This window comes from Arvicola amphibius, chromosome 10 (genome assembly GCF_903992535.2).
Source record: "Arvicola amphibius chromosome 10, mArvAmp1.2, whole genome shotgun sequence".
Lineage (NCBI taxonomy): Eukaryota > Metazoa > Chordata > Mammalia > Rodentia > Cricetidae > Arvicola > Arvicola amphibius.
The window spans coordinates 122,327,220-122,352,011 of record NC_052056.1 but is presented as its reverse complement, the minus strand read 5'-3'; the positions used below and the strand labels follow the sequence as shown (position 1 = coordinate 122,352,011).

The following is a 24,792-nucleotide window of genomic DNA, read 5'->3' as shown; positions in this document are numbered from 1 at the left end:
TCGTCGACCGTTTCCACCCTTCCATGAATGTTGGGGGGTGGAGGGTTATAGGGCCCTCACCTGAGCATCCTGTGACCCCAACTCTGCCCTAGCTGTACATGGATCCTGGGAGGGGCTAGGGTAGAGGGGCCCTGGAAGACTAGGGAGACCAGCTCCCTCTATGCTCCATCTATGCAGCTACAGGGGTGCGCTCATCCCTGCTAGGGAAGGACTTTCCAGTGCACCTTTCGGGGAGCACCCACACCCCTCAGGTTCTGTAAGGAGGTCCAATAAACACTGGTTTCTAGAGTGAACTTTGGTGGAGTCAATCGTTCCCTGCTTTGTCACTGGGACCTCCGGGGGAGGAGATATTCCTGGGAAGGAATTTTAGTAACAACACTTTTTTGGTCCTGGAGTGCAAATTAACCTTGAATAATGCCCAAAGATACACACATCTAAGCAGTCCTTGTCATGCCGACCCACTCACCATTGACTTGTCCATGTGTGAGTGTCTGTCTCATCCTGTTGGGTGGTCTGATAAGTTGTTAGAACTGCTGGGATCTCTTGTTATCATCATCATCATCATCATTAATTTATTTGGTATTTTTGGAGACAGGATCACCATCAAGCCACGTCACTGCTGACTGAGCGGGCCAGGCTGAGGTACCAGGGCATTTTTCCAGCCGAGGCCAGCAAGGAAAGGTCAGCAGCAGCCAGTACCAGGCCACTTACAGCTAATAATAGCAAATCTGGGACCCAAAGGTTCCCAGTGCCCTCTAGCAAAGGAGATGGATTCATGCATGAAGAAACAGGAATTCACCTCAGCAGCCCCAGAGTCCTGCCACTGGAGGAGCCTGATCAAGGCTGCACAGGGATCCCTGAGGTCTTCTGTCCTTAATTTGGGAAAAATTCTTCTTTTGATGATGCCAACTGATGTGCGCCTTCTGATACAGGAGCGTGTCCCGGGCATGTGTGTGATACCAGTGAGAGACTGATAATTGAGATCATTTATTTACCAATTATGTGATGTCATATTAGGGCTGAAAGCTGAAGGATCAGAGAAGCAGTACAGCACCCACTAGAGAGACCTTTACCTCTATCAAATTCTCAGACCGAAGGGGTGATCCTGTCTCTACTAATCCTCAGACTGCATCCTCAGACAGACTGCTTCAGACAGAATCTGAGCTGCTGTTCCTTCCTGGCTTATATTCCTCTCTCTGTCCAGCCATATCCCTTCCTTTTCCCACCTCCCTAGTACCGAGATTAAAGGGCCTGTGACTCCCAAGTGCTGGGATTAAAGGTGTGAACCACCACTGCCTGGTCTCTAGTGGCTTAGCTCTACACTCTGATCTTCAGGCAAGCTTTATTTGTTAGATTACAAACAAAATATCACCACAATGTGCTTCTGTACATTTCCTATTTCTACTTGAGCCCCTTTGAAGTGCATTTCCATAATTTTGGGTTACATTTTCATCATTTAGAACAAAGAGAAGGTGTAAGCCCCATATTTAATAACTGCTTAGGTAGCCCCTTTTTGTGCCTTCTTCTTCCCAGGATACCCCATCCCCCTTCCCTCCTTCTATCTGGGACAGGAGTTCCCCTCTTGGTCCAGCCCATCAGTCAGTACTGACTAAAAAGCTATTGATTTCAGGAACCAGGAAGGAAATTGCACAGGTGTGCACACACCCTTCTCAGACCAGTTCCTCAGGTGACCCCGCTTTGCTCACCAATCTGAATGTGACCTTTAAAGGAAAAGAGACCTTTTAAAAGCTCACAGATTATGTTTAAGGCCAGAGATGGAGCAGGGGAGCTCACGTTGAGAAGGAAACCTTGGAGAAGCCTGACCCAAGGTGTGAGGATCCTGAACAGAAGGGACATCTGAGGTGAGGAGAGAGGAAGGAGTGGACTGGCCTCAGGCATCACTTAGGGGGCACCAGCAGGTTTCAGGGGGCTGCAACAGGAGTCCTGAAGTGTACACACTCTTGTGTGTTTGTTTCTCTGTGTGGTCTGGAGCTTGAATGTGGAACACAGCCACTGTGTGAAATCACATTTTCAGAGGAGCTCATACCTCCAAACGTTAAGCGCCCCTGCTGTAGGTGAGGGCCTGTCTTGTAATTGGAGAAACAGAGGCTTTGAGCCATTGCGTCACTTGTCCCAAATGACATCACCATCAGGTCTGGCTGAGACAGACACTAGTGAAAGAGTCCATGTCTGGAAGGACCCGTCTTGAAGACGGGTCTCACCTGGCAGCCAATGTCCTTCCTCAGAGCTTTGTCCCATGCAGCTCTGACATGCATATGGTTCAATTGCTCAGCGCCTGCTTCCTCTGAGGTAACCATTCCTCATCTGGGTCTAGGCTCAGACTCTCCTAATGCCACACTACCATCCCAGGTCCCCAGGTCAAAAGCCCTGGGGGCATCTTTCCCCCCCACCACTTCCTCTCACACTCCAAGTCCAAGCATCTGTTTTACATATTGACTTATTTCCTCTCTTCCTCTGTCAGGGGCAGGATCCATGGGAGAGAAGCTGTGGCTGACTTGTTCGATGTTCAGTTCCTACCACCTAGAATAGACCTTGGATGTACTAGACATTTAATAACTATGGGATGGATGGAAGGATAATGGATGGAAGGATAATTGCATGCATGAGTGGGTGGGTTGCTGTATTGGATAGGTACATGATGGGTGGATGGATGGATGGATGGATGAATGATGGACGGACGGACGGACGGACAGATGGATGATGGATGGATGGATGGATGGATGGATGGATGGATGGATATAGGAGTATAGGAGACCATATTATTATTTTTTATGGTCCTGTCTTGCTTACAGGACCCTATGCTCCTTGAAGAAACAGATTATGGGCTGGAGAGACGGCTCAGAGGTTAAGAGCACTGACTCTTCTTTCAGAGGTTCTGAGTTCAATTCCCAGCAACCACGTGATGGCTCACAACCATCTATGATGAGATCTGGTGCCCTCTTCTGGCCTGCAGGGACACATGCAAGTAGAATGCTATATACATAATAAATAAATTAAAAAAAAAAAGAAACAGATTATGTCACGTGCATCATGTGTTATACTGAGTTTGGGGGTCACTCTGGGCTCAGGACCTAACAGTTAAAGGAATAGGGTCCAAACGCCTCCAGTCTATATACAAGGACACCCAAATCCAGAGAAGAATATGGCTTAGCTTCACATAGGAAGTCCTCAGCTGCCACCTCTGTGCCCTTCTTCCCTCCTGAGATTGTTGGGGACAGATCTTAGCTCTTGGATCATCTCTGTTTCCTGGCTGGAGCTGGTGGGACAATGGCTGATGCCCTAACTATAGCAAAATCTGGAGGGCATCGGGATGCCCAGCCTCTGACCTAAATCCTTCGTATCCCCTAGAATCTTGGGATGAAAGGCAGGTGCTGCTCTCTAAGTTTGGGTCTGAGCCTCAACTTTACCACCCGTGGATGGAACAGTACCACTCTCTGGTGCTAGCGCAGGGTTCCTTCAGCTGCTGGGCCAGCAGGAGGACTCAGCCGGTGCAGGTGATCACTGGAACTTACCTGGTGTGAGGGGAACCACCTCCCTTTGGCTGTCCTCTGACCTCCACGTGCTCACTGGAACACCCACTTCCCATACACACAATAATTTTTTTTTAAAATTCAATTGAAAAGTCATATCTAGACAAAGCAGAAAGTGTCTCATTTGGGCTCCCTGTAGGTGAACACTGGTAACTGGAACCTGGCAAAATGTGCTTTGGAGTTGTAGGGCCTCACTTAGTTTTCTGGGCACCTGTTTAGTGGCTGTGATTTCTACAGGTGACACTAAAGCTTATCCAATCTTTTCAAGGACCCAGAAACACCAGAGCACCCTGGGACAGTGGAGGATGGGGCCGCAGGGCTTCACTCCCCAGATTCTTGGCCTGAAATTACACCCCTGAGATCAGCTGACCCATGGGAGGTGTGGGTTTTGGTGAAAGGGGAAAAATAAGTTCTTTGTCACCCAGGGGATGGCTCCTCACCTGCTGGCTAGCAGCCTTAGAGAGACTCTGAATCCCAAAGTAGAAAGTTCTCACAACTTGATTGTGCCCGTCTGCCCAGGCCCATCTTTCCCCATCCCCACAGGAATCTCCCCTTCCTCTTGACAGGACTAAGGCACACCCCCAAGCCCAGATGGCCAGCTCCTCTGGACCACACACGCTGGAATCTAGGTGCTTCTTATACACATGGAGAAACTATGGACTGTAGCCGTGGTCATCTTGTCCCGGATCCCAGGAGAGAGGCTAGGATTTCATGCCACCTTTAAGAACCGACCGGGCTCTGAGAACCCCCAAGTCCTACAGTCGCATTGCCAGGCCATTTGCCAGCTCTGACTTAGCCTTGAGAGAGTCTGAATAGGTTCCACCTCCACCAGCACCAGCACCAGGGCGAACCTCACGGGGCAGAGCCTCCTTCCAGACCGGACCAGAAGACATCCTTTGTTACTTAGGTAAGGCTCTGCTTTAAGCCCCTTGCTTTTTTTGTGTTTAATTGAATTTTACTTTTCTTTAGAAAACAGGTCATGATTGACTTGTAGCCCTCACAGCTTCCCTGCTGGGAAGTAAATCCTCAAAGTCTTGGGTTTGGAGGTGAGGCCACTGGAAAGTCAAGGTGGGTGAAGGCTAGCGAGGTCAGGATGGTGGGGGCCCAGAATGGTTGGTTAGTGGCTTTGTGAGAAGAGAGGGCCAGGGAGTTACTCGTCAGCAAGTGCTTGTGTGCAAGCCTGAGGACCTGATGCCCCAGAGCCCATGTAAAACATCTAGTGTTGCTGAGCCTAGGCACACGCCTTTAATCCCAGTAGAGGCAGAGGCAGGCCCATCGCTGAGTGGAGGCCAGCCTCATCTGCATATGGAGTCCTGGACATCCAGACCCTGTCTCAAAAAGCAAACAAACAAAATCCTGGTAAGGTGTATGCCTCTAATCCTAGCACTAGGGAGGCAGAAGTGTGTGGACCCTGGGGCTCAATGGTCAGTCAGCCTAATGAACAAGCTCCAGGTCCCAGGGAGAGACCCTGTCTCAAAACAAAAAGCGAATACTTCTGAGGACTCTCATACCCTGAGGCTGACCTCTGGCCTCTGTATGCATGTGCCTACATGTTCATGCATGCCTACACATGCACACCATAAAAGAAAGAAGAGGAGGAAGAGGAAGAGGAGAAGGAGGAGGAGGAGGTGGAAGAGGAGGGAGATAGACTGCACATCTTGCCAGATACTGAGCAGAGGCCACATGGTGCACTTGGTCTTCCCAGTCCCCAACATCATGAATCAAATGTTTTTTTTAATAAATGATACAGTCTGCAATATTGTGTTATAGCAGTGGAGGGAGACAACGCCAAGTCTAGCAGGACCCCAAGGGTCATGGGTCTACATTCCCAGATTCTCACAGAATCCTGCGGGATTCTGAACATCTCCGTTATTCTCGTATAGTTCCTAGCTGGAACGCTCATCCCACCGTGACGGTATGAGGATATGGGGCTCTTGGTGGCAATCAGAATCAACAATGCCTTCCCGTGGGACAGGAGCAGATGGAATCCACAGTCTCCCAAGAGCGTCAGTAGCGAGTGCCTCCAGCACCAGCTGCCAAAACCCCACTAGATCCTAGTCCACCCCGAATGATGGACAAGTCCCAGACCCTCCTCGGAGAGGAGTTAGGTGGTGGTTGGGACAGAAACCCAGCCTGGGAGTGTGGGACCTCAGGGACACCACCGTGCCAGACCGGGCTGTCCTTTGGGACAAGGGAAACATTAATTTTCTTGTTGTGGTCAACTACCTGACAATAGGCAACTTGAAAAAGGATGGGCTTATTCTGGCTTGCAGTCTGAGGGTTCAGTGTCCACGGTGGAAGGCGAGGCAAGGTGGCAGGAGGGGCAGGCTGCTACATCTTCCGTAGAAAGCAGAGAGCAATGAAGGAAGGCCGCTGCCTAGCCCACTTTCTCACTTTATTCAGCCTAGGATCCCAGCTTTGTCACCCACGTTCAGGATGGGCCTTCCTATCTAGACTAGCTCTCATAGAGACTTGTTGGTTATAGATCTTGTCAACTGACAGTCAAGATTAACCGTCATGGGAGACCCGGGTGGAGGAAGGCATGAATGTGTAGGTGAGAGGCATGTGAATGGGGCCGGTTGTGTCCAGAGCTGGGTTACCTCACTGCACCCTCTTCACCTCTCACCTTGTCTTGACCTCTAGGTCAGCCACATTCCTCATGGAGGTCAGCGTGAAGGCTGCTCTAGGACTCTCCCTCACAGGCATGTCTGGCCTCAGCCTGGTATCCCCTGCCTGGTTCCAGAGCCCGTCCCTCTCCTATGGTGTTTTCATGCACTGCTCCTGGTCACGGGATAACCGCTGGAACCAGAGCTGTATGACCTTCGGGTCCCTGAAGGACATGCCAGGCTTGGCCTGGAAGGTGAGACACATCTCTTCCAGGGCTACTGGCTCTTGAGGAGTGGGCTCTGAGGGTCCTTAACTTACACCGTTTGTCCCGTGTCCCAGAAACTATCAGAAACACCCACAGAGCTATGTATAAGGTTCTGGGCTACACCTCTGAGCTCTGCAGGAATGGGGTAGGTGTGACTCTGTCTAGAGGTGGCTCTTAGAATCTTTTCGCAGCCCAGGAAAAGTCACCTTCTTCAAGCATACTGCCACCTGCTAGGAAATCATTGTCATGGATTAAACAAGTCTGTGGCGGTTCTGTAATGTACGCCCCGCCCACCCCGGCCTGACTCCACCCTAAGCACTGCCGGACTTTAACAAATGAAAGATGAGGTGTTTGCATCCTTATGGTTCTGCACGTCCTGGTGACCAACTGTGGGGAGGGTGAAGAGCAGGTACCTAGTCCAGCACCCAGAAGGAAGATTATACAGCCTTCAAAACTGACCACAAAGGTGACATTGCTTCTGCTGGTGATCCTGGCAAGCACTTAATAAGGGCAGGATGTAGTGATTCACTGACCTGGATTCTGCTTCTGTTGATCTGATTAGCTGTGTGTCTTAAGACAAAGGACTTCCAATCTCTGGATCTCTGCTTATTGATAGGGAGAATGGGGTTATGATAACACAGGGCTATTGGGAACATCTCAAGGACTCACTGGGCCTTAGGCCGAGTGATCGGCACATGCCCCATCCCACCTCCCTCTCCTCTCTCCTGAAGGTCTCTGCTGCAACGCTCCTGGGAGGCTGGGTCCTGCTGGCCATTAGTGCTCTTCTTCTTTTGGCCTGGGCGCTGTCTTCGAGAAGATTATATCCCAGGAGGGGCTCTGGTCCAACACCCATGGTGCAGGCAGCAGCAGGTAGACTCCTGCACACAGTGCTGAGATCTTGGAGGGGAACCCCGGGTTTGTGTACTCCTGTCCTTTAGTAATTCATGACTTGAGGACCAGAGGACAATGATGTTGAAGCCACCCACATCTGACCCTAACTGACAAGTCCTGTCGACTCCTATGTTTCTCTTTGGTTCATCCATTCTGTATCATGTTTACCATAGCTACCATTGCATGTTGGGTAGGCTGTGCACTGCCCAAGGATGCCCAACCAAGAGCTAAGAAGATGCTGGGGTCTAGTCCCCGCTTCACTTCAGCCTCAGTGGAAGAGGGTCACTCTTCTCTAGTTTGCTGGAAGCCTCTGGGTAGGGTGCCCTGAGCCCCACAATGCTCTCATCTAATTCACCTTCCACCCCTCTCACCCTGCCCCACAGGCTCCGGTCTTCCTCTTCCTTTCCTGCCCTGGCATACCTGCCCCCGCCCCTCCCCCTCTCCGGTGCCTTCCACCCCTCCTGTGCTCACAGACCAGCCCAGCTGAGGGAAACAAGATCCAACGGACTGGTTTATCCACCTTCCAAAGGCTTCCCGTGGCAGGAAGAGGGAAACCCAAGTCTCTCTCTGCTGCCTCAACCCTCCCCACCCTGGCCTGGCCTGGCCTCTCCAAATGCTCACTTCTCCCTGCTGCTGTAATCCCATACTCACCCCACAGTCCCTCCCCTCTCTGCAGGGATCTGCTTGAATCTTACTTCTGAGCATGAAGCTGCCTTCTTCTCAGCGGGGGACCCCAGCCAAGTGTCTGCTCGTTTTATTTCTAGCCTTACTGTTCCCACCAGGAGTTTCTTTCGCCTTTATTTTTTAATAGATTCTTGATTTTTAGAGTTTGTGAGGATACACCTAGTTACACAGTGTTGAAGCTCCCCAGGAATCTGCAATTTGAACCCCCAGGATTCTACTCTAATGCATGTGGTGATAAACTGAGCAGAAAAAAATATCACCGTCTGCCAGGGCTCTTTCCTGGGCTTGATTTAAAATTAAACATTAGCAAAGCACTACATGGAAACTCTGAAAAACATTTTCCCATGTGCCTGGTGCTAGAGATGGAGCTCAGGACCTTGGGCAAAGTGTGTGTGTGTGTGTGTGTGTGTGTGTGTGTGTGCCTCAGTCTCTAGAGTGATTGGATGGAGAGATGATGGGTTGATGGATAGATGGGTGGGTGGGTGCACACACAGATAGGTGGATGGACGGGTGAATGGGTAGGTGAGTGGATGGGTGGATGGATGCCTGGGTAAGTGGTTAGAAGGATGGATGGATGGATGGATGACTTGATAGCTGGATAGATTTGGTGGATAGATGGATGGACAAATGTGTGGATGGATGGATGGATGAATGGATGGATGGATGGATGGATGGATGGATGGATGGATGGACAGATAGGTGTATGGATGCACGGACAGACGGGTGGGTGGTGGGTGGTTGGGTGGCTGGCTGGATGGACGGACGACAGTGGGTGGATGGACGGATGTGTGGGTGGGTGGGTGGGTGGATGGATGGATGGATGGATGGATGATTTGATAGTTGGATGGATTGGTGAATAAATGGATGTAGCGGTGGTAGGGGATGGCAGGGTTTGGGGTGAGTCTTGGGATGACAGATCATCCTAGAAGCCTTTGCCCAAGACTGACTTTCCCTTTCTGCTCCTCCCAGCAGCCTCCACTCTTGTAGGTCTGTTGGTTTTTCCAGTCACTCTGGCTTCCTCATTAGCCAAAGAAGTCTGTGAAGGCTCCTCCGTGTACTACAGTGGAACATGCCAGCTGAGCTGGGGCTATGCCACTGCCATTCTCAATGCGGTCCTGACCAGCCTGCTTGTTGTCATCGGATGGCCTCGGATGACCACAAGCCAGAGGACAGCCACCCCCACCCCTTGTGACACTCAGGGAATCACGCTTGTGTCAGAATAAGCAAATGAGCATCACCCAGGAAAGCAAAGGACAAACAAGAATAATCTATTCTACTGTTGTGGGAATTCTTTAGCCAATAGCCTTTTGGATACCGGCCCATTAGGGCGTGGCCTGAGGCCCTACATGTGGACTGATAAGCCCAGCGGGAAGCATGCTCGCCCTTTTGGCTGGCAGTCCACGTTTCTGTATGCAGCTCCTAGCACCGACAGAGCAGAGGGCAGTTGCAACTTTTTTTATTGTGAGTGTTCCCCAAATAAACAGTTGTTATCCTTTATTACGGGCTCTCGTGAACTTCCTTAATTATGTCTACACTCTACATACTCAGGTTCAAATCCCATCTCCTTTGTTTCCATGCTGTGTGACCTCAGGCGCATATATTCTTTGGTAAATTGGAGGTTGGCATAGTGCCTACTTTGTGGAGGACTTTGATTTGCCATATGTAAACGAAGCATGTTGTGCCATGCCTGGCACAGAGTTCAGCAAACATTTTCCATGGCCCTGCCCCTGGCTCACAGAACTAAGGGAACTCGGGTGAGAATTAAATATATGGATGGAAAGCGCACAGAGCCACCCTGCAAAGACGGCCGTCTAATTTAAAACTCTTCTTTTTTGTTTTGATTTGTTTGTTTTTAGTCAGGGTCTCATGATGTAGTCCAGATTGTCCTGGAACTCTAAATAGACGAGGCTGGCCTCAAACTCACAGACATCTGCCTACCTCTGCCTTTCAACTGCTGGGATCAAAGGCATGCGCCACCTTGGCCTTCTGATTGGACACCCTTCCCATGTTTTTGCTCTTCCGTTGTAATGCCTCCTATTTTAGGGGGGTTGGAGGGTCTTTATTTCCCGTGAGCTACTTAGTGACTCTGTTGTGTGCAGGACGGTGCTCCCTGCTGGGTGGGGCTCAGGACCTGTCCCAGCTTCCACAAATATAGAGGGAAACCCTGCTCTTCCTGGGAGCTCAGCTTCCATCTGGCTCTGATGTCTATAATGCTTTATGTTAACTGTCAACTTGACAGGACCGGGAATCATCACCTCAGAAAGCAGGCTCTGTGCACACCAGCAAGAGACTTTCCTAACTGGGTTGGCTGAGCCAGGATGATGCACTTGAGTGTGCAGCATCGTCCCGCAGGCTGGGTTCCTGACTGCACAACAGTGAGAGGGTAGCTGAGCCCCAGAATTCAACAGGAACTCAGGGACGATGGGTTCCCAGCAGGACTTCTCAGCAGCATGAAAAGACAGGAGTCCAGAACCAAGAGAACCTCTACTTCTCCCGTTGCATATGTATGAAAACTAAGTCTCAGAGAAGTTAACTCTTACCCAGGGACACAGAGCCAAAGCACTTGTCATGAGAATTTCCACCTTGGGTGCCTAGAGGCACTAAACATGTACCTCTCCACACCAACGGCAACTGAAGTTTGAACACCAATGAGTTTCTTAGGCTTACATATGGAGCAACGAGTGAGGGCTGCAGGAAGGTGTGTGGGTGACATTAAAGCAGCCACCCTGGAGGTCTGTCCCCAGCATGAATGATGGCTTCTTTGTGGATGCATAGATGGAGACCCCTTCCTCTAGCCTTGCCAGCATACACGCACCACACTCTCTCTCTCCCTGAGGCCCTCAGGCCATGTACAATTAGAGCAGAACTGGGTACAGCTGGTTGGGAGGAAGGGCTAGACATGCCAGGAAAGAGCCCATGACCCTTCCTATGAACCGCCCAGCCAGGGTGAAGATGCTCGTGGCAGCTTTCATGGCTGCGTGAGCCTTAGCTTTCAGGTCAGTAGTCCACAAGCCCTGCTGGGACACAGCGGCCCTGATGAAGATGGCGGCCTATTGCTTGGAGGATAGTCCTGTCCGACAGCAGGAGAGCTGGGATCCGAAGTCTCCAGAGGGTAGACAGGGACAGAGAACCCCAGCCCAGGTGCCAGGTGGCATCGTGAGAAGTCATGCCTATTTCCATCTCTTTGGACGTCAGTGTATCTTCAGCACTTTCCACCCTTACTCTGCATTCTCTCTCTCTCTCTCTCTCTCTCTCTCTCTCTCTCTCTCTCTCTCTCTCTCTCCCTCTCCCTCTCTCTCTCCCTCCCTCTCTCTCTCTCTCTCTCTCTCTCTCTCTCTCTCTCTCTCTGTGTGTGTGTTCTAATATGGAGCACAAGTGTGTTCTAATGTGAGGCCTGGAGTGCTGTTCCTTGGGTACCATCTATCAGGTCCAAAGGAAACGCCAATTCCCCAAACTCCAAACGGCAGCCCAAATATCCAGAGATAGGCTCAGGTGGTTTTCTGGTAATTAGATAAAGGCCAGAATTCCTTAGAAAGAAAGAGGGTCAATGGACAGCACCCCCTCCCACTGCCCTGCCTTGGCCATCCCTCTTTCTACTGGGACCTCCCCTGGGAGAGAAGGGGGAGGGAAGGTAACTGTTCCCACCATCCTGGCATGAGAAGATGAGGACCTCTCAGACTCTGCCCTAAGCCAAAAAGATGAGGAGCTAGAGAGATGGCTCAGTCGTTAAGAGCACTGGCTGCTGAGTTCAATTCCCAGCAACCACATGGTGGCTCACAACCATCTGTAAAGAGATCTGGCGCCCTCCTCTGGCGTGTGGGCATACATGGAGGCAGAATGTTGTATACATAATAAATAAATCTTTTTTTTTTTTTAAAGAGGTCCTCTTGTAGAGGACCATATTTTTTTTTAAAGATGAGATAGTGAGTACCTTTAATCACAGCACTTAGGAGGATGAGTTCAAACCCAGCCTCAGTTAGCCTCTGCTACATTGAAAGGTCAAGGCTAGCCCGGGCTACATGAAACCTTGTCTACCACCACCCCACACACACTTTTAATCCTAGCACTTGAGAGGCAAAGGCAGGCAGAGGAATCTCTTGTTCAAGGTCAAGGTCAATCTGGTATATATATATATATATATATACACACACACACACATATATATACATATATACGTATATATGTATGTATGTGTATATATATATGTATGTGTGTGTGTATATATATATATATATATATATATATATATAGAGAGAGAGAGAAACAGAAAGAGAGAGAGACAGAGCGCGACCAAGTTTCAGGCCAGCCAGGACCTCATCAAAACAAAAGCAAAAAACAAAGAAGCAGCAAAATAACTAGACCCACACTTAGGACTTTTTCCACTCAGCTATATTTACTCTGAATAGAACCACCTCTTAGTAAACACAAAACACTTGGGCAACACTAAAAAGACAACACCCAGGGCAGGGGGACACTCCCCAACACCCAACTCCAGGACAGGAGAAAACACAACACACAGACATCAGCTGGTAAGTGGAATAAATAGGAGGCACTCAGAACCACAAGCACACAGGCTGGAGGCACGAAGGGGCGGTGGGAGATCCTGTGCTATACTCCACACTGATTAGTTACAAAAATAAATAAGGGTCAGGGGGTTTGGACCTGGCTGTGCTAAAACACCACCCTTTGTGGCAAAATAAACCTTTATCTGCTGGCCCTTTCTCCCATCTTAGAAAGCTGGGGGATCTGGCTGGGAGGTGACCATGGCCATCAGGTCCCCTCCCTTCCTGCTGCCCTGGGCTGTCCATGGAGATCCAGTAAGGGCTCTTCCTGTCCACCCTGTCTACAGGGTGGAGGGCAGAGGTTTGACTCAGGAGCTGTGACACAAGGAGGACATCACAAGGCTGCAGAGTAGGGCCAGGCTGAAGGCCCCTGGAGATATTTCAAACCACTCCTGTCTCCTGTCTCCGAACTCCTACTGGATATTCCTTGATTGCCCCAGAGGCTGCAGGTCCGGGGATGAGCTTCTGCTATGACTTTTGATTTCTGCTGCACCCAGACTGCTTTACTGGGGGATAGTGAACAGGCATACCAGTTCATCCCGGGTCAGTGTCTGGCTTGGCGGGTCTTGGCACGAAGGTGGAGAGGAACTATCCTCAGACCCACCCGTCCCCAGCCCACCATCATGGAGCACAGATCAATTCTGTCCCGGGCCAACCTCTGGCTCGTCCCTCCTCTGTACTCAGAGGAGAGCTAGTTTACCTGAGCAGGGCTTCCACAAACACACAGTCTGCAGGCTTCTAAGCCCAGGTCCACAGCTGAAGGCTGGGAGGTCTCCCCTAGGGAGGGGAGTAAAGGCCAGGCTCTCATCAGGAGCTCCCATCTTCCTCCTACAGACAGTTCCTGCATCCCCAGGGCACTTGCAGGATGCCCTCTTAAACGTCTCCTGGCAGGGGGCAGTGCTGTCAGAAAACACAGTGAGTGAGACCTGACTCCAGCAGGACTGTGGGAAGCTGTGTGTTTCTCATTGGGCCATGCAACAGACCTCAGGTGACTCAGCATGAAGAGAACAGACACGGCCACCAAGCCAGTGGTTCTCTGGTGGGGCACCTTGGGCGATGGTACGGGTAACATCTGGTGGTTTGAAGCCAGGGATGATGCTCAGACATCTGGGAGTTTAAACGTGAGCAATGCCTAAGGGAGACCTTGCTTTAAGCCAGCCTGGCAGAAATGTTCTGGAACACTGCCAGGTGCAGAGGGAGCCCCAGAGGCCTCTCCTGTACAGATGAGGAAGGAACAGGGACAACAGGCCCAGAGGCCACCTCTACTTACAACCCCAACTCCCAAGAGGGGGAAATCCCAGTCTCGGGCAATCTTTGGTCAAACAGGAAAACGTAAGGCTGAGCTGGGCTCCTCTGCGCCACCATCCAGTGGCCAGGGTCAAGGGGATGGCTCTCTGCACAGCAGTCCACACTAGTCCACAGACACCAGGACCTCATGCTGGGCTGCAGGAGGGGAAGGTATAGACGGCAGCAGGGAAGCCTGGCTGCTGCAGCCCTCACTTGTTCTCGATCAGGATCTGCACTTTGTGCACCAGGTCCCGGGCCAGCTGCAGGATCTGCTTGGCATTGTGCCGCTCAGCCATTTCTGAAAGAGAAAAGATGCTCATGAGCAGCCTTGCGAGTCAGCCCCGGGAAAGTCCTCGAGCTCCTGGTGTGGAGCCCCCCTCAGAGTGACTCTGACAGGAGCTATGCACCTCCAGATCTTAGCTTCCCCATCCGTAAACTGAGGAGTGTAACAGGAAGTCGCTGCACGACATTACCATGGAAACAGAAAGAAGTGATGCTGGCTCAGAGTGTGCTGGGAGAAGGCTGGTTCTTCCATCCTCCCTGCAGGCAGAATGTCTGAATATTTTACAAGTCTGTGTCAGGGCAGACACAGCAGTGCACACCTTTAATTCCAACACTGGGGACGCTGAGGCAGGAGGATTGAGAGTTAGAGGCCAGCCTGGGATACACAGCAAGATTCTGTCTCAAGGATAAAAGGTAATATAAAGCATGTGGCAGATTTTTTTTTTAAGATTTATTAATTTATTACATATATAGTATTCTGCCTGCACGTATGCCTGCACACCAGGAGAGGGCACCAGATCTTATAGATGGTTGTCAGCCATGGAGTTGAACTCAGGTCCTCTGGAAGAGTTGTCAGTGTTCTTAACCTCTGAGCCACCTCTCCAGCTTCTCCCTTCCCCATGTGGCAGATTCTCGAAGACTCTATGGGAGGGAAGAAAGCCATGGGCGGTGAGGAGAAGGAGAGGGAAGAACTATCAAGAGTCACACAAGAGCCGGGCGGTGGTGGCGCACGCCTTTAATCCCAGCACTCGGGAGGCAGAGGCAGGTGGATCTCTGTGAGTTTGAGGCCAGCCTGGTCTACAAGAGCTAGTTCCAGGACAGGCTCTAAAAAAGCTGCAGAGAAACCCTGTCTCGAAAAACCAAAAAAAGAAAAAAAGAGAAAAAAAAAAGAGTCACACAAAATGCTTAGATCTTCAGATCTCTGTGTACAGCAGGATAATTTGAAGCTTGACTTCATCACAGAGAAACCATTTCATAAGGAGAAAGAATCCTAAGACCATGGTTTTTCTAAGGCAGCTGCTGAGGTACCCCTAGGGTTCTTAGTAAACTCTTGGGGACATTGTGGGATATGCAGTCATTTGGAGGGGAACTTGGCAACACTCGCCAGTTCCACACACGCAGCCAGGATAAAAAGCAAGGACTGTGTGAAAGACTTGAGGAAGGGGCTGGAGAGATGGCTCAGAGGTTAAGAGCATTGCCTGCTCTTCCAAAGGTCCTGAGTTCAATTCCCAGCAACCACATGGTGGCTCACAATGAGGTCTGGTGCCCTCTTCTGGCCTGCAGGCATACACACAGACAGAATATTGTATACATAATAAATAAATAAATATTTTTTTTAAAAAAAAAAGACTTGAGGAAGCAGGAAATGGGGGGAGGGAAGGTGACCTCATCGTGAGGCATGCAGATTTGTGCATGGCCTGACAGGTGCGACCAGTGACTGCACCAAGTAAGGGACAAAGGGAAATGGGGTTTCCTTCAGGCTGTGGGTGTTAAATAGCTTCTGAGTGGTGAAGACAGGGACAAAGGTGTCACATGGTTTGGACCTCACGCCTTACTACTGGGAACTTTGGTTTACATGGGTGCATATTGCAGAAAAGTTAGGGGTATTCTGGACTGAGGAAGTTTGGGAGCCTGGGGGTGTTGAGGCAGCAGGATTGTGCCTATGTGTGGAATGCTTTGGGTTCTCCATCCCACTTTCAAACTGAAACAAGGAGAATGCCCAATAACAAAGGACGCTTAGTAAATCACAGGATAGTCGTGCAGGATGTGCATACTGCAGCCCTGAAAGAGAATCATGGGTGAAATTTTTTGAAAAAGTAGATATAACCGGATTCTGCAATGGCAACAACAGAAAATAACCACTATGGAAAAGAATGGAGAGGTGAGTAGGGGTTGGGGAAGAGTCTTGTGTAGCCTAGGCTGGCCTTGAATTTACTATATAGCTGAGGATGACCTTGAACTTATGATCAGTTAAGATTCTTTTTTCAAATTTAATTTAGTTTTTTTGAGGATTTCATATATGAGTACCATATTTACATAATTTCTACCTCTTGCTCTCTCCCTACAAGTCCTCCTCTGTCCCCCCACTTCCTTTAAATTTCGTGTCCAAGAATAATTATTATTGTTACATATGTGTGTGTATATAGAAATATTTCCTGCTGAGTTCATTTGCACAGATATGTGTTTAGGGCTAATCACTTCAGATTGTGTAACCTATCAGTGGGGCTCATCCCTGGGGAAACCGATTTCCTCTCTCTGCCTGTAGCTCTTCCTCCGGAGGGGAGGCTTTTTGAGTTTCACCCATCCCGTCGGCTTGTCACCAGGGGCTGTCATTGTTCCCGTCATGTGTAGGTGACTAATCCTTCTAGATTTCATGGGTGCAGCTCCCCTATCATATATGATCTGACAGCAGACATTCTGGTCCTCAGAAAAGCCTATAACAAACCCCCAAATAGCTTCATGATAAACATGCTAGAGAGAGTAGGACTCAGGGGGACATTTCTCTCCGTGATAAAGGCTATATGTGACAAACACACAGCCAACATCATCCTGAGTGGAGAAAAGCTCAAAGGAACCCCATTAAAATCAGGAAGGAGACAGCACTGTCCAAGGTCCCCACTCCTTTTCAATATAGGGACAAGAGTGAAGAGAAGGAAATTAAAGGGATACAGACTAAAGAAGACAAACTAAGCCAGGTGGTGGTGGCCCATGCCTTGAATCTCACCCAGCACTTGGGAGGCAGAGGCAGGTGGATCTCTGTGAGTTCAAGCCAGTCTGGTCTATAGAGCAGGACAGCTAGGGCTGTTACACAGAGAAACCCTCTCTCGAAAAACAAACAAATAAACAAACAAACAAACAAACAAGAAGCCAACCTATTCCTATTTGCAGATGACATGATACTGTATATAAAAGATGCTAAATATCCTACCACAAAACTTCTAGAAGCAATCAAAACTTTCAGCAATGTGACAGGATACCTAATGAACTTACAGAATCAGTGGCTTTCCTATACAGCAACAGCAAAAAGGCTCAGAGATCATGGATCTCTCTTTTTTTTTTTTTTTTTTTTTGAACGGGATCTGCTCATCCTTTATCTCCTGTGGGGTCAGCATCCCTCCAGGGCCCGACCTCAAGTGATAATGGCCTCTTCAAACTTGATCATGAGTGTGGTCCCCTTGTGCCAGTGCGCTGTAACCTTGGCAGGGAAGCCACTGTGTGTGAGCACAGCCTCCACGATGCCCGCTGTGAAGCTGGCACAGTTGAGTATGCTGTTCTCCTTCGGCACCGAGATGTAGGTGTTAATGAGCGGCTCCCCATGGATCTCTTTTTAAGATCCCAATTATGACAGACCTCAGTGCGAAACTTGAAACATTGCAACTGCTAGGGACCACACTCCCACTCACATCTGCCTCATAGAAAATAAAATATCTAGGAATGAACCTCACCAAACAGGTGACAGACCTCTGCAATAAAAATCTTCAAACCTCTGGAGAAATATTGAGAAAATGAAGATCTCCCATACTTATGGATTAGTAGAATTAGCACTGTGAAAACACCTCTGTCAAGAGCAGTTTACAGATTCAGGGCAACCCAATCAAATCCCCATCTCACTTTTCACAAAAACAGAAAGAAAAAAAAACATTCTAAAATCTATAAAGACCCACAAAGACCCTGGATAGCCAAGGCAACCTAGACCAGGAAGAACAATGCTGGACGGGAGTAATATTCCAGGTTTCAGAATATATTACAGAGCCGTAGTAATAAAAACAGCTTGGTCCTGCTACAAAAGCAATGGAACAAAACAGAAGACCCAAATGTGACTGCAAATAACTACAGCCATCTATTATCTGGCAAAGACTCAAAAATAATGTTAGAGAAAAGAGTGTCCACAATATAAGCCCCTGGGAGAGCTGGATAGCCACATACAGAAGAAGGAAGTTAGACCTCTATCTATCGCTCTGCATAAAACTAACTTCAAATGCATCAAAGACCCTGTGCTGCTTGACACAAGCTATAGTCATCCTCAGTGGAGAAAATGCCTCCATAAGATCAGGCTGCAGGCAAGCCTGTGGGGCATTGTCTTAGAGATTGGCGAGAGTCTTAGGGTTTCTAGCGCTGTGAAGAGACATCTTGACCGTGGCAACTCTTACAAACGAAAACATTTAATTGGGATGGCGGCTTCTAGTTCAGAAATTCAGTTCAGTCCCATCATGGTGGGGTGTATGGCAGTGTGCAGGCCGACAGGGTGCTGGCTACCTCTTTATGAGAATGCCACGGGAGGTGAATTGTGACCCTAGGGGTAGCTTGAGCGTATGAGATCTTACAGCCCACCTGATGTGGGAAGTCCTTTTGTATGTGTGTTGCTTTTATTGGTTAATGAATAAAGCTGTTTTGGACAATGGCTTAGCAGAGTAAAGCCAGGTGGGAAATCTGAACAGAGCTAAGGACAAAGAATAGGCAGATTCGAGGAGGTGCCATGAGGCTGCCAAAGAAGAAAGGTGCTGGAACCTTACCAATAGGTCACAGCCTCGTGGTGATACACAGATGAATAGAAATGGGTTAATTTAAGATGTAAGTGGTAGCTAGGAATATGCCTAAACTATTGGCCAAACTGTTGTAATTAATATAGTTTCTGTGTAATTATTGGGGTCTGGCCTAATTAGTTGGGGAAAGTAAAGGACAGTTTTCATTTACACCCACCCCCATGGTGACACTCCTCCTCCAACAAAGCCACACCTCCTAATAGTGCCATTCTTTTTGGGGCCATTTTCTTTCAAACCACTACAATAAGAAAGCTGGTTGAGCAAGCCACAGGGAGCAAGCCAGTAAGCAGCACCCCTTCATGGCCTTCTCATCAGCTCCTGCCTCCCTCCAGATTTCTGCCCTGGAACAGGATAGGAGTTCCTATCCTGACTTCCTTCAGTGATGAACAGTGATCTAGAAGCAGAAGACAAACCCTTTCCTTCCCAGATTGCTTTGGTCACGGTGCTGCCTTGCAGGGATAGAAACCCTAATGAAAACACACCTCAGTGCGAAACTGGAAACAGTGAAATTGCTAGGAGGAAATACAGACCTTGCCTACAGGACACAGATACAGGAGAAGACTCCTGATTAGAACTCCATTAGCTTAAGAATTAAGGCCAACAACTGACAAGTGGGACTTCACGAAACCGAAAAGCTCTGCCCAGCAAAGGAAACAACCACTTGAGAGAAGAAGCCCACGAGGGGGTGGGTGGGAGGGAATGCTCACCACTAATCCATCTGATTGATTAAAAACCAGGCCTGAGACCTGAACGGAGTTTTCTAAAGTAAAGTTCATCATCCCCAGCAATTAGGAAAGTGCAAATCAAAACAACTTAGATTTCATTTTGCCCCAAGTCAGAACGGCAAAGATCAGCAGAAGCACAGAGGACAATGCTAGACGGGATGTGGCGGGCGGGGCTCGTTCACTACTGGTGGGAATGCAAACTGGCCCAGCCACTCTGGAAACCAGTGTAAAGAGTTCTCAAAAAAAACTGAAATATATATCTACTCCAGGACCCAGTTATATCAGTCCTCGGCATATGCCCCAAGGACTCACGTCACACTCCACAGACACTTGCTCAGCCGTGGTCATTGCTGCTTTCCGCACAGCAGGGAGGACGCGGAAACCCAAGCCTTCTAAGCTGACGGCAGATAATGAAATGGTCCTTCTGTTCTTCTTGCCTTTGCTTCCAGGGTGAGAACCGCAGGCGTACCTGCCACACCCGCCTCATCTGGGTATAGTGAACTAGGCCTCACACACCTGTGCAGGCACTCAGTCAACTGGGTCACACCCCAGCCTGGAGACTGCTTTTGTTTGTTTGCTTGTTTGGCGACAGCACTGAATCTCTTTTGATTTCCTGGTTGGTTTCTGGTGTGGGGCGAAACTCATGAAGTTTGCCAATGGTAATTTCTTAGTTTTGCTGTCAAACATCCCGGAAAGATGTAAAGCAGCACCGGAAGTGAAGGAAACTAGGAAATGTAGGAAATGACTCCACCACTGGGCACCATCTTTGTAATTCCCAGTAATTACAAACGGTACTAAACATAAAATTCTACTAGACGGCTAAAATCCAAAATCATTCCAAAAGGGAAAGCTGGCTTGAGAGAAACTTAGTCATGTTCCTGAGGTGGCTTTCTCCTTTTCTAGAACCTTCTTTAAGTTTTGGGGTGAGAAGTGAGGGATGGAGCCCAGGGCCTGGCGTTTGTCAGTGCTCTATGATGGAACTGCAAACCTGTTTTCAGCATTTAATTATTGTTTAAGTGGTAATAACACTAGCAATTGCCTTGCTCATTTGGGCCCTCACAATACCTGTGAGGTACCTGTGAGGACCTTTTCGTACCTCATCATTAATTCTCTGGATTTCCCTTGAGGGAGCAGCTGTTTGCAGCATTTTTTTTTCCCTGAAGAACTGAGGCCCAGAATATGTCATCATTTAGACAAGGCCATACCCAGACCTGCTGGGACCAGACTCCAAGCACCTACTCCTCGCCACTCCCACCTTCCCCACCCACAAACTCCTGTGGGGCAGACCCTGATATTTCACAGATGAAGTAGACGCTCAGAGGGAGGGCAGGACCTTGCCACTGGGCACAGCTGGCCAGTGGTGGAGCCAGGTGCTGCCCTCAAGCCTCAGCCTGGAGAAAACCACCTGGAGCATGTTGAGATCCCAGCGGGTGAACAGAGGACTGAGGAGACACTCGGTGGGTAAGGGCACTTGCTGTGCAAGCAGAAGGGTGGAGGCAGGGGAACGACAGAGGCTTGTCAAGCTGCTGGCATCGGGAGCCCCGCCCCTAGCCCCGCCCCTTGGTACCATTGAAGAACTTAATGATGTCTGTGAAGTCCATGTTGTTCTCCAGGATGATATCTCGGTAGACCTCTACCAGTGCCAGCGCGATGAACAGGACATAGTGGGCAGAGGACACGTGCTTAGCAGCCCAAATAGTCTCCCACACGGAGAAGACGTCATCATAGACCAGCTCTGCGGGACACAACACACACGCACGTAGGAGCTGGTCTAGAACAGAGTGCAAGGTGAGCCCTCCCTAGTCCTCCCTGCAAGCACCCAGCTTCTCTAAGTGACAGTCCCAGAGCAGCCCTGCGCTCACACCCTGCTGCAGCAGGCAGAACTTGGGCTTGAGGGCAGGAGACCCAGCCCTGCCATCAAAGCCCAAACTTCCCCATTCATGGACTCAGTCTAAGGAGCCTGTGTGAAGAATCTGAGCATGTGCGGGTTTGATTGGCATGGGCCTGTCCCTGCCTGCCCTCTACTACTGTCCTTCCTCTCTCTTCAGCAGCATTCACAGGTGGCTCTCAGTGATAGGCAAGCTGGCTGCTGCCTCAGCCTAACAAGGAGATGGAAGAGCCCTGAAGACAGTGGTTCTCAACCTTCCTAATGCTGAGACCCTCTAACACAGCTCCTCCTGTTGTGGCGACCCCATCCATAAAATTATTTTCATTGGCCGGGCGGTGGTGGCGCACGCCTTTAATCCCAGCACTCGGGAGGCAGAGGCAGGCGGATCTCTGTGAGTTCGAGACCAGCCTGGTCTACAAGATCTAGTTCCAGGACAGGCTCCAAAGCCACAGAGAAACCCTGTCTCGAAAAACCAAAAAAAAAAAAAAATTATTTTCATTGTTACTTCATAACTGCAACTCTGTTACTGTTATCAATTGTAACATAAATGCCTGATAGGCGGGATGTATTTTCATTGTTACAAATTGAACATAATTAAAGCATAGAGATTAATCACAAAAACAATATGCAATTATATATCATGAAATACTTATTTCTAACTACAAATAAATGCAATTTTATCTTGAAGCATGCTGTAGCATGGGTAACAGTCTTATTAGAACAGCAGTAAACTACATTGCTAAGTTTTTCAACAGTATGTGCAAAAAGCCAACATCAGTGCCAAGACTGAGATTGCTTCTTCAGTTCCTAAGACCACTGGAAATATGTGTTTTCAGATGGCTGTGGGCCACCCCTGTGAAAGGGTCGGTTGACCCCAAAAGGGTTGCAACCCACATGTTGAGAACCTCTGTCTTAAGAGCAAGGCTACCAAGTCCAAAATGCTGGCACTGGGTCTCAAGCCCTCACTACCCAGCCAAGGGCTGTGGGCTGGTGCTGTCCCATTCCAGCCTCTCCACACCTCAACCTTGCCTGGGGCCTGCTGCTCGTAGTAAAGGACCAGAGATGAGACAGTCAATGATACTGCACAGCGTGGGGCAGATGGCTAAGGCCACCACTCAAATCAAGTGCTCCTGGCCTCACCGCAGGTTTGCACGATAGTGCGATAGCGCTCATCCCGAGGCGATACTCCTGCTAAGTCCATCAGGAAACACCCTTGACGTCCCATCAACTGAAGCGCTAAGCAGGAAGGCAGATGGGAAGGACTTGCCCCAGAGATGGTAGAACCAAGTTTGGGCCCTGACTCCCCTATTCCTAGCTCCATATTTGACTTAGTTTCCTCATCTGTGAAACAGAAATCTTGGCGTGTGTGTGTTCATGTGCACATGAGTGTGCATGCCTTGGCGTGTGTGTGTTCATGCGCACATGTGTGTGCATGCCTTTGGAGGCCCGATATTGACCTCAATGTCCTCTATCGACTTCCACCTCAGGAAACCTAGAGTTCATTAATTTAGCTGGGTTGGGTGGCCTCAAAGGGCCCAGAGCTCACCAATCTGGCTGGTCTGGTGGCCAATCTGCCTTCCCATCACTGAACCACAGACTTGTAACACACATGGCTGCACTTGGCCTTCTAAACTTCTTAAAGTATTAACTAAATTACTGATTGATAATTAATAATTTAATTAATAATTATAATTAATTAAAAATAAAATTAATAATTGCATTATTAATTAAAGTCATGGTGCACATGGCACAGCACATGCGTGGAGGCCAGAAGAAGCTGGTGGGAATAGGTTCTCTCTTTTAACCAATGGGTTCCAATGATCAAACTCAAGTCCTCCATCTTGGTGATAAGCACCTTTACCACCTCGCTGGCCCCCACACCTAGGTTTTTATGTGGGTGCTGTGATCCAAACTCAGGACCTCATGCTTGTGCAGACACTTTATTGGCTGAGCTGTCTCCCAAGGCACCGAAATAGGGATTTTATGATTCCTATTGCATAGCCATTTTGTGATAAGGCATGTTCCAGTATGGACAGATCTGAGTAAATGTTCTCTCTTCTGCCCCCTTTGCCCCAGTGCCCTTCACTCCCGTGTCCTCTTCTGCCACCTTTGCCCCAGTGCCCTTCACTCCCATGTTCTCTTCAGCCTCCACTTCCCCATCATTACCACCCCAGAAATTCTGGGGACAAGTCCTCAGGCGGCAGTCTGTACCTCGTTTGAAATCCAGCAGGAACCAGCGGTAGCAGAAGTAGAAGTGGGTGTAGTCCCCATTCTGATGCATCAACTCGAAGAGCTCTGAGTCCAGGATCTGATGGAAGGAGGGCAGGTCGTCAGCCCCCTGGAAAGAGCTGGGCACAGCGGAATCCTCTGGCTGTGCACTCACCCTGCACTCCAGGCGGCTCCCAGTGAGCACCAGGGCGCATGCAGACCTCTCCAAAGAGGACTTACAATGGCCAGGCTGGCTCAAATCAGGGGAAGTAAGTTAGAGCAATGAGACAAGCTCACACCCAAAGTGACAGACAGTAGCAAATGTTGGCAGGAATTCCGAGTGAACAGAACCCTCACGCATGGCTGATGGGAATGCAGAATGGTATAACTCTGCCCCCGCACCCCCTCCCCCAGCACTGGGCTTACAAAGGCATACCACCATGCTTGGTTTTTACAAAGGTGTGGTGATCTGAACTCTGGTCCTTTTTCTTGTGCTGAGCCACATCTCTAGTGAGCACGCGCTCTCTCTCTGTCTGGTGTGTGTGTGTGTGTGTGTGTGTGTGTGTGTGTGTGTGTGTAGATCAGAGGACAATGTGTCAATTCTCTCCTTGTACTTTGTACTTTGTGAGTTCAACCAATCAGACTATAGTCTCTGGGTTTGGTAGCAATCAACCCTGATCCATCTGTTTCTTCAACCTTTTGTATCCAAAATCTTTAGTGGCTTTTTTGAATCCCACCAAAGCAGCAGCAGCAAGAGCCACCTTGGGCTCAAGGGCATTCAGAGCTCCAGTCTGCGTAGATTCCCCTGCAGGGTTCTGCCTGAAACTGCCATTGGGCATGCCTCTTGTAGATTCTGATTGGCAACTAAGGAAATGCATACCAACAAAAATTTTGAGATTTCACATCACACCCAGTTGGAATGGCCAAGATCGGCAGAATAACCAACACCAAATGCTGGCCAGGGTGGAGAGGCGCGCTCCCTGCTGGAGGGCTTGAGATGTAAACTGGCACAGCCACTGTGGAAATCAGTGTGGAGAACTCTCAAAAGCCTGAAAGGAAACCTAACTTCTGACCCAGCTGTAGCACTCCTTGGCATGTGCTTGAAGCACTCAGCGTCCTGCTCCATAGGTTGCTGCTGCTCTGTCCACAACAGCAAGGAAATGGAAACACCCTACATATCCTTCAACCGGCAAACGGGAGATGACGATGTGGCACTATACACAGTAGAATAGTATTTAGTGCTAAAGAAGAAGAAAACCACATGTTTTGAAGGTAAATGAATGGAACTAGATAAGATC

At 49.2% G+C, this 24,792-nt stretch overlaps 2 protein-coding genes across 2 annotated transcripts in view; one reads left to right on the top strand and one right to left on the bottom strand.

Annotated features, from left to right (window-relative positions):
* Positions 1-6,210: 6,210 nt before the first annotated feature.
* Tmem211 (transmembrane protein 211) lies at positions 6,211-10,918 on the top strand. Its single transcript, XM_038344546.2, has 4 exons — positions 6,211-6,411; positions 7,155-7,293; positions 8,968-9,211; positions 10,774-10,918. Exons 1-4 carry the CDS (start codon positions 6,211-6,213, stop codon positions 10,916-10,918), a joined length of 729 nt encoding a protein of 242 aa, XP_038200474.2.
* A 3,138-nt stretch (positions 10,919-14,056) lies between these two features.
* The window catches only part of Sgsm1 (small G protein signaling modulator 1), a 52,094-nt gene continuing 41,358 nt past the window's right edge, over positions 14,057-24,792 (bottom strand). Inside the window, exons 23-25 of the mRNA XM_042055866.1 lie at positions 23,498-23,594; positions 20,966-21,133; positions 14,057-14,145 (exon numbers count right to left, since the gene is read on the bottom strand). Of these exons, the coding sequence (XP_041911800.1) occupies positions 14,057-14,145; positions 20,966-21,133; positions 23,498-23,594 (354 nt within the window). The remainder of the gene's footprint in view (positions 14,146-20,965; positions 21,134-23,497; positions 23,595-24,792) is intronic.

What these genes read in the sequence shown, in the direction of transcription:
- Tmem211 (XM_038344546.2), top strand. Translation starts at nt 6,211, where the DNA reads ATGGAGGTCAGCGTGAAGGCTGCTCTAGGACTCTCCCTCACAGGCATG. An exon ending in CATGGTGCAGGCAGCAGCAG is followed by an intron (nt 7,294 to 8,967) that starts GTAGACTCCTGC and finishes TGCTCCTCCCAG; the next exon opens with CAGCCTCCACTCTTGTAGGT. An exon ending in ACTCAGGGAATCACGCTTGT is followed by an intron (nt 9,212 to 10,773) that starts GTCAGAATAAGC and finishes GTGGATGCATAG; the next exon opens with ATGGAGACCCCTTCCTCTAG.